General features: G+C 41.8%; 2 protein-coding genes across 4 annotated transcripts in view; both read right to left on the reverse strand.

Moving 5' to 3' along the window:
* Window positions 1-8,029, reverse strand: part of SLC26A5 (solute carrier family 26 member 5) — a 33,203-nt gene extending 25,174 nt beyond the window's left edge. The window contains exons 1-3 of one of the 2 annotated variants that reach the window (XM_064421939.1): window positions 7,944-8,029; window positions 7,267-7,385; window positions 1,203-1,373 (exon numbers count right to left, since the gene is read on the reverse strand). The gene's annotated coding sequence lies outside the window, so the exon portion shown is untranslated. The remainder of the gene's footprint in view (window positions 1-1,202; window positions 1,374-7,266; window positions 7,386-7,943) is intronic. The other variant, XM_064421938.1, reaches the window with a different exon arrangement.
* Window positions 8,030-14,200: 6,171 nt separating this feature from the next.
* The window catches only part of RELN (reelin), a 275,939-nt gene continuing 274,088 nt past the window's right edge, over window positions 14,201-16,051 (reverse strand). For both annotated transcript variants that reach the window (XM_064421959.1, XM_064421958.1), the window contains one exon: window positions 14,201-15,339. In XM_064421959.1, the coding sequence (XP_064278029.1) occupies window positions 15,243-15,339 (97 nt within the window). In that variant the 3' untranslated portion in view covers window positions 14,201-15,242. The remainder of the gene's footprint in view (window positions 15,340-16,051) is intronic.

The following is a 16,051-nucleotide window of genomic DNA, read 5'->3' on the forward strand; positions in this document are numbered from 1 at the left end:
TCTGCCAGAGAATTCCAAGTTTGATCATGAACTAAAAAGTCTATGAAATATTTTGTGCTTTCAAGCTTACAAATACAGGTGATTGCCACCAGCCAAAGGGCTGGTGGAAATACTGCCTCTCTACATAGAACATGTTCTTCCAAATGTACCCTGAAAAGCACAGTGACTGCAAGGTCTGTTCCTACTGTCTGAAGAGGCAACACAAACCCAGGTGATGTTAGGAAATCTTGGCTCATTTCTTTCTTTTCTCTCTGGCCTCATTCCCCACTTCTCTTTCACTTTTCACCCTCACTGACAAGTACAAAGTTGTTTTTCAAATAAGCACAAAGGTGTAAAATGACTGGGTGGGGTCATAAGGAATGTGTTCTCCTGGTTTTATTGGACTGTTCTCATCATTCTCATTCTCCTCCACTTCTCCCATTAAATCCACTAACAACTAGATTTTTTAAACCTTTATGTAACAATTCATAAATTTAGAGGTGATTTGTAAAACAAACAAAATTTTCCTTGTGTGATTCCTAATCTAGGAAATGCACGCCAGGAGTGAACCTTTGGGAAAAAAATAAATCAAGACCTTAAATTTCTATGCAGCTTTTAGATGGGCAAAATGTCCACTTTATTCATTAGAAAGGTGAGATGATTACATAAACTGTGTTTGATTGTGTGATAAAAGCTTCTCCACACACTTATAATGTTACTCAGAACAACAGCAGGATGGAAAACCTGGATAATCAACCCTGGTGGGCTACTGCCAAGGCCAGCACATGAGCCATCAGCCTGTCAAAAGCTCATTGCCTCCAGTCCAGAGTAGTACACAAGGGTCACCTATGGGATCTGGAAGTCCCTGCCAGCTCTGGGTGTGAAAAGCATCTGCCCATCTCTAAGAGTAAGAGCAGTCAGGGGCAGCAAAAAGGGTCCTGGGAAGTCCTGGCCAGTCACACATGTGCACATGGGATGGTCTGTACCAACACCTCAAGTGGGGCTATGACCTTGGTGGCTCCTGTGACCAGCTCAGCTGGGGAAATTGGGATCAAGGAGCTACTAGGCAGATAGTGTGAGCCTGTGTGCTGACCCACCTTGCAGATGTGTGCTGTATCTCTACATGTGTACAAATATCCTCAGTTCTGGACCTCCATCCTGCTTAGCTAGAGAGCAGAGGGGATGAAGCTGTCAGTGTTGCCTCTTTGATATGCATGACTTACCATGTACAGACCTAAGCACGTTGTGTGTTCTCTGTATGTGTGTGCTTATGAAAAACACATCTTCAGCCTTGGTACTGGTTGGATCTGGGGATATGGAGCAGCAGCAGCAGCCCCGTCTTCCTCAGGCTGTTGAATTCATTATATTTTCCTCTAATGAACCTATCTTAGCCACTGAAAACATCACAATAATAACATTGAGCATAAAGATCAAAATGGTAATAATTAAGAATATATATATTTTTAAAAATATATGTACCTGGCAAGAGGTCATTTATATTTCATGCTCCTTGCCAAAAAATACTGAAGTCCCCAAAGTTTACCCCATGGAATAATGAATTCATTAATGTCTTAGGCGTATCTCTTATCAACCAGCAATCTTATGTTTGTTTTCATCAACAGAATGCTTTAGGACCTGTTATAATGATTGAGCTGTTTAATCCATTCCACGTAAGACAAACAACTGGAGCACTTTGAGCAGCAGAACATTGGTCTCCTTCCCTCTGAGATATAGATAAGAGATGGCTTCTGTTTCCAGTGTAAACATGTTGATGACCATGAGAACCCATGGCAATATGATCATTCTTATTTCTGCTTTTTGCAGCTTCAGTGACCTTGGATCCTCGTCTGCCATCCTCTTTCTCTCTGCCAAAAGCAGTTGCTACTGACTGGAATCAGTAAGTTAATCAGAATGGTAGCATGGCTGATGACCCCTTTATTGTGCTTTCTTAAGCCAACTGATAAGGACATACACCACTTCAGAGACAGGTAATCATTAGCCAGCTTCATCTCCAGAGAAAATCCACTGCCAAAACTTTGGTGGAACAGTTTTCGTCATAAAGCTCCAGTTGGTCAGAGGAGATAACATAAATCAAGATCATGAATACACACCAAGCTAAGCCAGAATAATTTCTTTACTTCTTGTGATCTCTGTGCACCACTGACCTCCAGCAACTGGTTCATTTTTTCAGGCAAAGTGGAACATGCAGACAGCAAACAAGTGTCTGTGCAGGAAGAAATTACTTCATTCTGTGATACACTTCCTTCTGCAGAGAAGCCACCAAAAGAATTCTCCCCTCTCTATCTGCTTCATCAACTCTTTACACACATCACTACTCTCTCAAGTGCTGCATCATGTTAAAATAAACAACAAAAAATAGAAGGTTGCTATTTATAACCAAAATAATTTCAGTCATCATGTTTACAGTGTAAAACCTCTCAAGTCACAGAGGAAACTGAAGGATAATAAAACAGTGTGGTCAATGACTGAGAGGGAAGAAGAGAGGGTTTAGAATAGGATTAAAATTTATATTCCAGTTTCATTACTGAAAACATGGCAAAGTAACTACCATTACTTGAGTTACATGAGGTTTTGAAAAGTCCCCAAGGATCCTCTACAAGTCTCTCTTTCTAACACGTTCTGAAAGGATGTGCTCCTCTGCAAAACAGGCTACAGCCACTGCCATGCTTGAAGAAATTCCTGAAGAACTGATGCTGCTGAAAGGCAACACAACTTCAGCACAGGGCAGCCACTCCTTGGGAAAGTACTATGACTAACTATTTCTCAAAGCTGCAACTCTCCTCCTGATAGTTCTGAGAACTTCCCTATCCATGTTAGGATCTGCAAACACTTCATTCTTGGAAGCTACCTCATAAGACACATTTTCTGTGGTTTTTTTCTGCACTAGGTATCAAACCAAACCCCACATGAGCAGTAGGTAGAACACGGCATATGATAGATCCTGTCCCCATTTATGCAACTGTTGCTTGGTTAAGATGTTATCTAAACAATAGCATTCTCCTGCCTCTTATGTACTTGAGTGTTGCTTCATGATCTGAAAGTGAATGCCAGACAGTGGGAATAACCATCCTCAACATTTTAATGCCAAGGTTACACCTAAAGGCCACGAGTGCACAGAAAACACAGGCCAACACTGCTTTTGCTTGAAATATTTTAAAATGCACTGTAAGCAAAGAACATGTAGAGAAGTTTCTCAAATAAGTATTTCACAGCAAACTCCTGCTTTATTTGCAGCTCACCTTATGGCTTCAGATTTCTTCTGTGGCTGATGAAATTTTAATGTGAGACAGGCCCATGTCTGTTCTTAACTGCACAAACAAAAAGACAAGCTCTCATGGAGCTGAAAATTTCTCTAGATGACCCTCTAAGTGTGTTTGGCAGAACAACCCTGCATGAATGGATTCCTGCAACAGCTACACTAGAACAGGGTGTCTTGATGAAGGAACTGGAAGAGCAAGAAGGGTATCTGGGCTGAGAATCACCAAATGAAATGGAGAAAGGTACATTGAGTAATTTTCTGGTGATTTCTTCTGGTAAGAACTTTTCTTTCCTTCTCAGGAACACATATGCAAAAGAAACAAATGCTACCAGAAAACAGGGGAAAAAAAAATCAGATTCACTACAATTGTAGTTAGTTAGACTCGGGTCACGTGTTCAGATATATGGACTTAAATGAAGCATCAAAAAGAGATCATATATATTGATTTTAACCATGAAACTGGCAAAGAAATAAAACTGGAATCATATAATACAGAACTGAAAACAAGCAAGCAACAAGTACAGTGCAGAATTCCAAGAAGAAAAATGCAATGAACCAAAGACAGTAGATAATGAAACAGTAAACCTGAAAGAAATTGGAAGGGCTTAGAAAACGTTGTGTCAAAACTCTGAAGCTGGGGCAGGATCCTGGTAAAGCAGGATATGCAGGATTAGATGCTGAAGTGGTAAATGAACTCAGGTATAGCTTTCTCTGGGAAAGGATTTGAACCACGTTATGCTATAAAGTTAAGGTAGCAGCAGCAAAACTTCTGTATTTAGAGAAGACATTACAGCTGCCTGTATCTGTGAAATAGCTGTAGTTTTGTTCCTGATGTGACTCTTCAGATTTGCCTGAGCTTAGTCCTGTTCTGTGAGAACAGGAACAGGCAGCTCCCTGTGGGCACTCTGAGTAGCAACCCAAGTGTTCTCCTGAATGGGGTATGGCTTTTTAAATTCTATTCCATGAAAACCAGGTAGAAATTTTAAATCCTTAATCAGTTCAATCCTTAACTGAGCTTAATTGATCTGTCCCTACTAGACTGGACTTCAACAAGAATGTTTCAAACAACAGACACACAGCAATCTTTGATTTGGGTTGGAAAATTCTGTGCCTTAGAATCACAGAATGGTGGAAGGGTCCTTCAAGACCACCTAGTTCCAAACCCCTCCTATGGGTAGGGACATTTTCCACTAGACCAGGTTGCTCAAAGCCCCACCCAGCATGGGATGAGAGGCTTTCTGAGGAGTTCTCAAATCTCAGCCCTGCTTCAGAACCCAATTTCCATAAAGTAAATTCAAAGGAGCAATTTGATCTTTGCTCTAGCCCAGCCTATGTGTCAGAATCTCAGATTTTCAATTAATAGATTCAAATCTACTAATTAGCTAACCCACACCCTCCCCAATAACCACAACAATATAAGAACACAAACAGAATTGGATGTACAAAATGGTATGCAACAGTCAAAGCAGAGCAGAAAAACTTGATTCCCCTGCCTGGGCAAAACCAGTAAGTTTGCAATGAAGGCTGGAGAAAAAAAGATTCTACACAGGCAGTAAGAATACAGCTTGTAAAAAAATTCCCAGGAAGGCAATCACATTATTGTTTGTCACATGGAAGGTTTTCCCAGCTTGCTACTGCAGAAAATAAAATAAATAGTTAATGCAACATTTTGAGAAGAGTAGTCCAAGTTCCTGCATAGGCCAGTGGTTCATATATGTACTCTAACAACCATAAATGAAAATCTAAATCCTATCAATGCAACTGACTTGCAAAACTCATTCAACTGCCTGCACAAATTTACAGCCATATCTTCAAAGCCATGGAAATCCTTGACATTGTCTGTTTGTGTATAGCTTTCCCATGACCTGGGCACATGGTAAATAACAAGAAGACCTGCACTTTGCTGCTGCTGCTTACACTTCTGAAGAGCAAAAAGCTGCAGATAACTGGCTATAAAATAACAGCAATGGCAGGTCTTGTAGCCATGTGAAGAACTGTTATCAAGAAGGACTTTCAAGAAATACTGTCTAGCAGGACAACATTCTGCTAACAAGTCTAGGGAAATAAACAGCTGAATAATTATGGTGTTTAGTTCATTAAAATTAACTGGGAAATCAGTAGGCTAATTAGAGCTTAAGAGTTTTAGATTCAGCATGGTTTTCTTGGGCTAAAAGTTATAGGTTATGAAACAATCAGAAAAAAAAAAAAAACCAGAAAAGAAAGCTTTAGAAAACCAGATGTTACAGAAAAAAATACATCAGCAATAAAATAGAAGAAAAAACAGCAGTCCATTGGGCAGAGACCAAGAGAGGCAGAGGAGCTCAAAGGACTGTGCTTTTCTAGGCAACTCAGTGGATGCACAAAAGTCTTGGTTACCCTTACAGAGGCTACAGCTGCAATTCAAATTAACAGTAGTTCAAGATAATACTGGTCTGTCTATACTATAACAGTCAAAGCACATGAACATAGATTCAGTTCTTCTTTCTTATGTTATTAGCAAAAGAGCAACAGTGTGACAGCCATGTACTAAATCTGTGCCTGTTTTCCATGATTTTAGCATCATACTAAATAATAATATCTTTCCATGTGGTTTGGGAATATTTAAGTTCTAAAAACACTGAATTTTTGGGGACAGACTACTATAACCATGAAAAACTATGTGCTGAAGATATGATTTGAACCACAGTAATGGACTAGAAATTCCAAACAAAAGGCAAGACGCAACAGCTGTTTAGTGCTCCAAGTTGTAAGATCTGATGGCTGAATCCAATAGAACATCTAGTAAGTATCCAGCTTAGAAAACAGGGCTCAGTTTATGCCCGAGGCTAAAAACATCACAATTTCCTAGGCCTTTCATCTAGATCACACTCAATTATCTGTACTTTTAAAAATTATGTCAGCCTTTCAGCAAACTGTTACCCTGCACAGAGTGTTTGTACAGTATGAGCAATAAAAGCACATCAGCCCTGGACACAATTCTGAGAGGAAATAAAGTTTAGTTTAGTTTAGAACCCAAACATGGATGCAACAGCAGGCTTGCTTCTTACTGGACTTAAGAGCTTTCCTCCACTGAAATCTGATCGTGAATATAACTCAATATTGCCTTAACTCCCCCCATAAATATACTTCTAAATGCAAAGAAGCTTTTAGAATGAGACTGATGAGTTAAATACCCTCAAGCCTATACAAGGGAGTAAATGCTATTGCACATTAATATGCTTTATCAGCTCCCAACAGCAGCTGTGCATGCGTGAAACTCCATTCTTTTCCTATACCTTTTCCACACTACATTTCAGACATGTTTCGCAATTCCATGCAAGACTATTAACAAAACACTTCAGTTTGGAAATACTGCTAAATGCAGAACTGAAACATCTGTCATGTCTCAGGAAGGCTCAGGACTGTCAGAAACCAAGTGTTTCAAAGTGTGATTACTGTCCCTCGAGGAAGGCAAGAGGTGAGCCCCACAGAGTTAATTCAGTGCAAGCCACCTGCATGTGCTTGCTTTTGAAACAGCATTAGTTTTTCTATTTCTACAGCAGCAGCAATGCAGCACCCTACCCATGAAAGTTCTGTAATATAAATCAAGACACCTGTTAACCCAAAGTACCTGTTACTGCACATTTAGTAATAGACATTTTAAAAGTTTGTTTGCAGATTTTAGTCTTCCTTTGGGAAAACTTCAGCCAAAATATTCTGTGCCCAGACGCTTCTTGTCAGTCATCGACATAAAAACCAATGCTGCACAACTGCATTACTGTGATAGATATGAAGAATTATGAATGCATATTCTGCTGATTCATCAGCAGAAATAATGGCAGAAATCTAATGTTTTTTCTTTCCTTACTACTGGAATATCCCTAAATGCCTGCTGCAACAGCCACCTGGGTCCTCTGAAATTTCGAAGCATCTCAAAAACAGCTTTCAACCATATTTCAATGTTCAGACAATCAGAAATTTTGCAATAGCAGTATGGGCACGAGCACAGCAAATTTAAGCCTACTTACTTTTCTGGCTGGCTTTTCCTAGTTGCTTTCACTGATCCCTTGCAAGGAGTTCAAAATGTTCCCACAATTCGTGAAGATGATAAATACTGACATAGGAAAGGCAAAATCTTCTTCTTTGCCTGAAAAATGGAAGGGCATGAAGGGGTCGGGGGGGGGCGGGAATAATTTAATCGAGGTTTTGGAAAGGTTTTGAAGGTCTTTGGGTTACAGCTAGTACTGAAGCGCAGAGCAGGTAGTTTTTGTTGTTACAAGACTTCATGGGAGAGCCGCTCCGAGCTAAACTGACAGCCCGCAGCCAGCGGGCGGAGGGGTGCAGCCACAACACGAGGAAATGACTGATCTCTCAGCCTCCCGCCGGCTTCCCCTTGGCTGCCGCGCGTGTTTTACAGCACCGAGCACCGCGGGGGGCGAAGACCCTCAGGGCACCCTCAGCCCGGGGAATCCCGGCACGGCTCTGCCCCGGCACACGGGGCTCCGGCCGCACAGCCTCAGCGCACCCTCAGCCCGGGGTGACCGAGCGGGAGCCGCGGGCAAGGGGACAGCCCGACCCCAACCGGCGCTCTCCGCGGCGAGGCTCGCTCCCCTCACGGGAGATCCGCTCAAGTGCAATGCAACAGGGAGAGACCCCCTCCGCCACTGATCCCGCGCCCACCCCCGCCCGGCCGCGCTCCGCTCACCGCCCGCCGCCTCCTGCCGCCGGCAGCCGCCGCCGCTCGCTCCAAGGTGAGGAGCCCAGAGGAGCGGGCGGCCGCCAGCCCCTGCCCCCTCCGCCCCCTCCCGCCCCGCGGCCGCGGGCGCGCCTGGGACTCGTAGTTCTCCCCGCAGCCCCGGCCGGGCGCGTCCCCGCCGCGGCCTACGAGTCCCAGGATGCCGCGGGGCCGTGCGCGCCCCCGGCGGCGCGGCCTGTGCGGGCGCTGGCCCGGCCGGGCCCCCTCGCTCCGCGGGGATTGCGGGGCTCTGGAACCCCGCAGTGAGCTTGGAAAAGCCCTTTAACATCGCCAAGTCCAACCATCAACCCAGCCCTGCCCCTGTAACCCCGAAACCGCATCACCCAGCGCCGGATCCTGGCGGCTCTTGAACCCCCCCAGGGATGGTGACTCCACCTCCCGTGTCTGGCCAGCCGAAATTTCACATTTTTCCAAATATCTATCTTGGTGTGGTTTTTAATTTCTTTAGGAGCGCAAAGAATACGTCGGTATCAATTTCATTGTGAACATGCAGGAATTAGTAGTGAAATGCCTTCCAGATCTCATGTCTGAGTTTCTGTCATAATGATAGCTCTCTCTTGCCCAAGACAAAAATGCTTTCCCACCTCTCAGATTTGGGGTTGTACACAAGAGTTTGTAGAAATTTTTTTTCTTTTTTTTTTTCTTTCTTTTTTTTTTCCAACTTTGAAACTCTTATGCACTAAGAGCATGAAAAAATTTGTGAAACTGATGTCTACAGGACAGTATTATTTGAAAAATCTTAAAATGATTCCTTGACGTGGTAGCCCTTGTAAGAATGTAAGAGTAACTTAAATAAAATTTAAGTGAATTCAAGGTGAAATACAGCACTTTAAATTTCAGTATTGTCAAACTGAGAAATTTCAAGGTCAAAGCATTTCTGAAGTTGCTTTTAAATATGAGGTTTGTTTACTCAAAACAGGCTATAACAGAAAGGCATTTAGTTGTAAAATTTCAGTAATAGATAATGCCACATACCTCAGACTTCGTTTGGACTGATGTTGGATGCCATTTTTATACAGAACTGGGTAAGTGGAGATACTTTGGGTAAGGCATGTTTGTCAATTCAGTTATTTATCCAAAAAACTAATTCTTTCCTGATCTTGGAAATCTGTAGCCTGTGTTAGAATGCAGGTGTAATTCACTTATGAGGGTGTGGCCTGGTAATGACATTCTGACATGCTTTGTTGCCAGTAAAACATACATTGCAGCAACATACCCAGGAGGACCTGTTTATACACCCTGCACAAAGAGAAAGGAGAAGAGAAAGCCTTAAACAAACACAGATTAGCAGATTTCCTGCTAGAAAAGTCCCCCCAGGTATAAAGCATCTTGAATGTCCCAGTAATCCTGAGGATTACGTTACAATAGTTGTGTCGTTGGTTGCATTTAAATACAAGCTGGTTTCAATTTCTTGTGCGCATTTTAGCGTGATGCACTCAAAGGTTAATAATTATTTTTATTGCTTCTTTCCAGCATTGTCTAAAATGGTAAAAGATGCTGTGGTTGTTCAGCTCTGGGACAGGGATTAATGAAGTGCTAAACTCAGTAGCAGCAAGATGAAAATAGGGTTTTTGGCCAAAACAAGAATAGGGAGGGAAAGTTAATGCAGAATAAACAATATAGACAATTGAGGGGAGTAAAAACACTCGTGTGGAGGGTAATTGTGGAATGTTAGTTGAGGGTGCACCCACACCACTGGAGCTGTGTGATGACAGAGAGAAGGGTCAGTGTGAGCTTTGGGGGCTCAGGGTGAGCTTTGGGGGCTCAGCTGGCTCATCCCAGGGGATGGAGCAGAGGGAACCACTGCTCTCCAGCAGCATAAGGAAAGCTGTGAGGTGCTGTCAAAGGCCAGATCCAGCACTCACAGCTGCCTGGAGTGGAGCCCCAGCTGTTTGGGCTGGTTATTTCTCAGCTTCCTCCAACAGCCACTGATGGTGTCTGTGGGCAGGGGAGGTAGCTGAGGGGCTGGAGGCGCAGAGTTCTGCACTTCCTACTGGGTCATTGGCATGCACTTCCCATATGGAACATCCCAAATGGGTCAGAGGGGCTCCATCAACTGGCTCACTCCCCACCACACCCTAACTACCCTCATGTATCTTCTGAGAATGAGACAACTTTTCAAGGCAGAAAAATCCCTGTATGTATTTGGTGTCTTACACAGGTGCTAGGACAGGTCAAACCAGAATTAGTAAAGCTGAGGTGGACATTTCCATAAGAAGTGGAACACATTTGATGTATAGGAATTTTCCCACTGATTTCAGTGGCAGTAGGCTTGATTCTCAAAATGCTGCTGTTAATTAGTTGCTACCCACATCCTCTACAGACACATAACTCATGTCAAGCTTTGTTATTGTCCATAATAACACAATTGTTCTAGCAGAGGCCCAAACATTGGGACATTTTCCTTTCTTTGCATTTTGCATTTCCTTTCTTGGCATCTTTGCCATTTCAAGTTCCTTGAAAATGGCTGAACTCAAACAATTTAAAATTTCCCCTGAGAAGGATGTGATTTTAAATCAGTTGAGCTGGGTGTCCAGTTGTGAGTATAAACCTGTTGAATGGCTTTGCATGTGAAGTTTCTAGCCCACCTGCAGCTGTAGAGTATCAGCAGAGGGCTGTTTGGATGCACATGATCAGTGTGCAGGAAAGAGGGACCTGGGGGTATCAGCAATATCATCCTTGTGCAGAAGTAGCTCTCAAACCTGTGACTACACAAGACTCCCTGAGTTCTGCCTTTGGCCCAGATGCCATCGGGGAAACAGCTGAGCCATCTGACATTGCTGCTTTGTCACTAACTTGCACAAACCCCCCCTGAGGAGCAGAACTCAAAAGCACAACCACATTCTCTTATTTTGTTAAAGAAGCTTAAGTTTGGAAATGACCTTTAACATCAAGTCCGACTGTTAACCCAGCACTGCTAAGCCCACCACTAAACCATGTCAAATTTGCTTGTCTATAAACCTAGCATTTATCATCATCCTCCAGTATGGTATTCTTCCATTCTGGAACAGCATTTTTACTTGACCTCACCTTGGTGCATGCGAGCCAAAATTCTCCCCATCAGGCTCTGTTGGAGTTAGCCACACAGGAACTAAATGTTTAGGCTTACTGCCAGCTCAGTCCCTTTAGCTGAACCAGGAATAACAGGGGGAAGAAAAGGCAACAGTCAGAAAACATCAGCAACAGAGAGCACTGGACTATTAATCCACGTCACCTGTACAATGAATGCTCATATCTCATGGTCTTTTTTTCCAGCAACAGAACCACCACCTGTGGGTGATGGATGCTTTGTCTGCTCCTTCACAGAAGCTCTGCAAGTGTTTGCATGGCCTGAGCTGCTCTGAGTTGCTAACAGCCCTAAACAGCTCTTTAGGGCTATGCTTAACACAGGCAAGCCCTTTTGCTGGTCTTGTTCCATTCTGAGGCTCCCCTGCCAGCTCTGGGTGAAGGTAGCTCCCCTTTGCAGCTGGCTTGTTCCTGTTCCTCCTGTGTTGAGTCACTAGTTAAACCTCACTACAGAGCTGATCTGAGTGGGGTTTATCTGGGGCCTCACACTGGCTTCCTGCTTTGATAATAACCAATCCCATTGACTACCAGCAGATAAATGATGAGGTGATGCTGTGGCAGCATTTCCACCCAGTAACATTTGCCCTGAAGGGTTAGCAAGTAAATAAAACATAGAACCATGTTTATGGATATTGTCATATCTCTTTCCAAATGTTTTCCTTTTTAGACTAAACAACTCTCTCTACTTGGAAGCTCATGGGTTCAAGGGTCTTGTTTCTGCTGCAGTACTTTGCAAACTTTCTAACTTGTTTATATCTGTATTTAAGTGAAGGGCTCAACAGCTGCCAACTGCTCTATACTTTACCAGCACTGGCAGCTGTATTTATATTTATTGTGTTTTATCATAAATACTTCCCCTGATGCAATGCAAAATGGCGTTTTTAAAAACTGCTTTATGTTGTTGATTTTACTTCTATAGTTTTGTTGGCTAGTCTGGTATTTACAGTTTGTGTGCTGGTATCTTGTTCTTTAACAGTGTCTTGTCCTTGAGGGTACTTGTTGTGTTAATTACTACTCTTTTCTGTATATTGTCAAGATCATGCAAAGCTGGATTTGGTCCTTCAAAAATATTGGTGCTCTGCACATTTCCTCCCATTAAGAAAATGTTATAGTCTTTGGATGAAGCAAGCTTGAGAGAAAAACATTTAGGCAAAATTATGAGAGCTTCAAGTTTTGTTTATTTCAGGAAATCCAGTGGGTCAGAGTTTCATTTTCATTTACTTTTGTTTCATTTCTCTTATGTTCTCCTTATTCTACTGGAGCGTGGCTTAGTGAGCTGATAGGAGAAATGAGGAAGACTATAAGGCATACTAAAAGTACTAAAAATCAGTTTTCATAGTTATGTCTGCAAAAGTTTTACACCAGTATATAAGCTTGTAAGTACATTTTATAGCATATTTATTGCCATTGGTTATCATTTGTGCCACCCTTGCTATTTTAACAACTGCTTAATGTCAGATGACTCATTGCTTTCAACCATATGGGAGGAAAAATAAAAAAACCCCACATTAGTATACCATATGTGTATGCTGTGTGGGGTGTTGTAGGACTGGAGAAGGTCTAAGCAAGAACTTCCTGGAGTCTGGAAAGGGCAGATGATAATACCACTTGGGAATCTTCCAGCGAGGAAGAGAAAAGCCAGTGCAGAGTTTGTGGTGAGTTTGGGTAAAATGCTTTGTGTATTCCTCTGTGGTTGTGATTACATACATTATTCAAAGGAATTAAATACAACTGTGAAAAGCAGCTTCTCTGGCTATGCAGATCTCTTGCCTGAAAAGTCAGACAAAGTGCCTCATTGTATCTAAATCTTTAAAATAAATTAATTTCCTGGGAGCACATTAGCTGCACATGCATTTTAGATTGAACTATCACCCTTCTATTGACATATTAAAGCAAATAAAGTTATCTTAAAAATAGGAATGTTTAGATCTTGTGGTTTTGTTTGTTCAATGGGCAAAAATCTTATTACAATATTTTAAAATCACTTGCCCAAACATTAAGTTGTTATTTTCTTATTACTCTCATGTTTTGTCTTCCTGGTACTTCTCTGAATAGAACCATTATTTTTTTTTTCAGGAATTGAAAGTACACAAAACACTCTAGAACAGTACAGTGAGTTTGCAGAAGGCTGGACTGTTGCAGCAAGTTTCCAGATCATGCAAAGATCTGTCTTATTTTTAAGAAGCCAAGGAGTTGACTAGTTGGTCACTGAACACCCCCCTTTTTCTTTTTTTCCACCCTGCTCAGGTACCTGTGGTCCAAAACCTCCTACACATTAAACACATGGTTCAGCTGAACATGGCTCATCATGCTGGTTCAGACAGGTGTAGTGCCAGAAGCAGATGTGCAAGATGTGAGAGCACAGCAGGTAGATATGATACTTCTTTCTGATGAGGAGAAGCCTTGGTAACTGGGATTGTTTAGCCAGAAGAAAAGGAAGCCCAGGGAGGACCTTATTGATCTTTATGGCTACCTGAAAGATGGCTGTGGTGAGGTGGGCAGCAGTCTCTTCTCTCAAGTACCAAAGTGTAGCACAAGAGGAGATGGCCTCAGGTTGCATCAGGTGAGGTTTAGATTGGATATAATGAAAAGGTTCTTCACTGAAACTGTTGTCAGGCATGGCACAGGCTGCCCAGAGAAGTGGCTGAGTCACCATCCCTGGAGGTATTAGAAGCATGTGGAGATGTGCTTAGGGACGTGGTTTAGTGGTGGCTTGGCAGTGCTGGGTTAACAGTTGGACTTGGTGTTACAGGTCTTTTCCAACCTTAATGGTTTGTATGATTCTAAGAATTACCAGCTTAGTCTGTTTGGAACAAGGTTGCTTATGTGCCACACTCCTGTTCTCAGAGCTTGGAAGCAGTGGTTTACATTTTTTGGTTTGCAGATAAAGCGAGAGTGCGTATTGCTCTGTGGTCCTGCTTCAGTCATTGTGCCAGGACCTGTCCCAAGGACCTTGTTTTGCCCATAGGAGGGATGGGGTGATCTCTTAGTCTGTGTTACTTGCAAAGTGCTGTTAAGTGTGATGTGCTAAATATTAAAAATAGCATTAATGTTTGCTTTAGAATCTAGGTATTTAGTGGAAGAAGTTGGTTTATGATTTCATGTAAAGCCCACATGGCTTGAAAAGTCTAACATCGAAATTCTTTGTTGACATTATCTTTATTGAAGCATGGATCTTTAGCTTGGTTCACCATAAAGTGAAGCATTTGATTTATGATAATAGACAGTTCAGGGCTATAGGGGCATTATAACCTTGCTGGTGTAGATACAACTTTATCAGAAGATACAAACATGACCCGCAATAGAAACAAACACCAAAGAGAACACAATGAAACATTCACTGCTTACAAATCACTTCATTACTATAGACACCAAATGGCAGTTACTGTAAGTAAATCAGTTTCAGCAAACTGACTACATTTAAACAGGGAATTGGGAATTCCTGTTGGGGCTTAATCCACAAATCCTTAGTAGAAAAAAGTTTAATGTCAAGCATTCTTTTTTTTATCCACAAAACAATGCTAACCAACAGACATATCAAAGAATAAGACCGAAGGATATCAACGCCTTTACAACTACTTTTGCAATTATCTTCTGGGTTAGGTACTTAGATGATTTTTTTAATACATTTTGTAAGAAGGTAAATAGCCCAAAAATCAGCAGCAAAAATATTACAACAACAAAACAAGTAAATACAGTGCCAATGTGTCATGTTGTAGAAGAGAGTACAAAGAGGACAAACAATGATAACTTAATCATATAAAATGACACAGAGCTGAAATACAGTGCACTTAAATAACTATGTGACAAAGAATGTTAAATTCTGTACTTAGTATGTAGGTTTTTATAAACATAAAATCTGAAAAGTCTTTGTGCTTAAACTTTTTTTCCTGTTAAACAGAATTAGTTGCTTACTTCCAATACTGCCACTGTAACGAATATTACAACAGATCACAATTTTCACAGACACATCAACATTAAAACATTTACCTATGAGAAAATAAGTCACTTCTCATTAGTTCACAGTGCGAAAAAGTGGTGTATACTCTGTCTTGAAAAAGGCTTTCAGTTATTCATCAAGCCAGTTGCAGAAAAGTCCTGATACCAGATGCAGTGCTAGATTTAAAGAATGGAAAGCAACACATCACATGTTGGGAGGAAAAAAATAAATTTCTCGTTTCTTCATGGATATCGTCTAAGTGACCTTCGTCTTCTGTTGTAGAAATGCCTGAGCCCATGTTGCCGTGAAAAATTCATCATGTAATTTTGTTTGCGAGTGCTGTCAGAGGGAGAAAGAAGAGAAGAGTGTCAGTTTCTTTTATATGTAGTGTAAATTTTTTTCTAGCAGTGAGCTAGTGGGACTGATTCTTCTTTGTCCTTGCAGGACTTTTCAAGTCTGTGCAAAGTGGTGTGAAGCACACCCTTTGTTTAACTGCAAAGGTACGAGGCAATTGAGAATCTGTCCCACTTGGCTTTCATTTACAGTAAGTTTTCTTAGGGAAAGGTTAAGAGCTTTCAGCTAATGAAAACTGGTGCTGCCTAGGGCCAGATTCACTAAAACTCTACACTTCATAGCATTTCTCTATGGGGCTTTTATACTCCAGTTATCCTTCTGTCTTTGATCATTAACTTTATCTTGAGAACAGAAGAAAAGTTTTACATTGCTTCATTATCTTCTTATGTTACATTATAGGAAGTCAAGTACAAGACTTTTATTCAGATTAATGTTTCCTTCCCCTATGCACCATCTTCCAAATTGAAAGGAAGGGCTGGGAAACAACCATCATCATGTCTGGCAGGAGACCAAGCAAGAGAGCGACCTGCAGCCCAATTTAAGAAGGCACATGTGTTTGGAAGAGTTACCTGGAGTACAAGGCCCATCCCACCTAATGTAGGTTTCTACTTCTCCCACTGAGGGAAGAAGGAACCATGAGAGGGCAGATCTGTGAAGACCTGCAGTCAACAAATCTCCCATTTGTGGATTCAAGGAA

Source organism: Passer domesticus, chromosome 5 (genome assembly GCF_036417665.1).
Source record: "Passer domesticus isolate bPasDom1 chromosome 5, bPasDom1.hap1, whole genome shotgun sequence".
NCBI classification, from domain to species: domain Eukaryota; kingdom Metazoa; phylum Chordata; class Aves; order Passeriformes; family Passeridae; genus Passer; species Passer domesticus.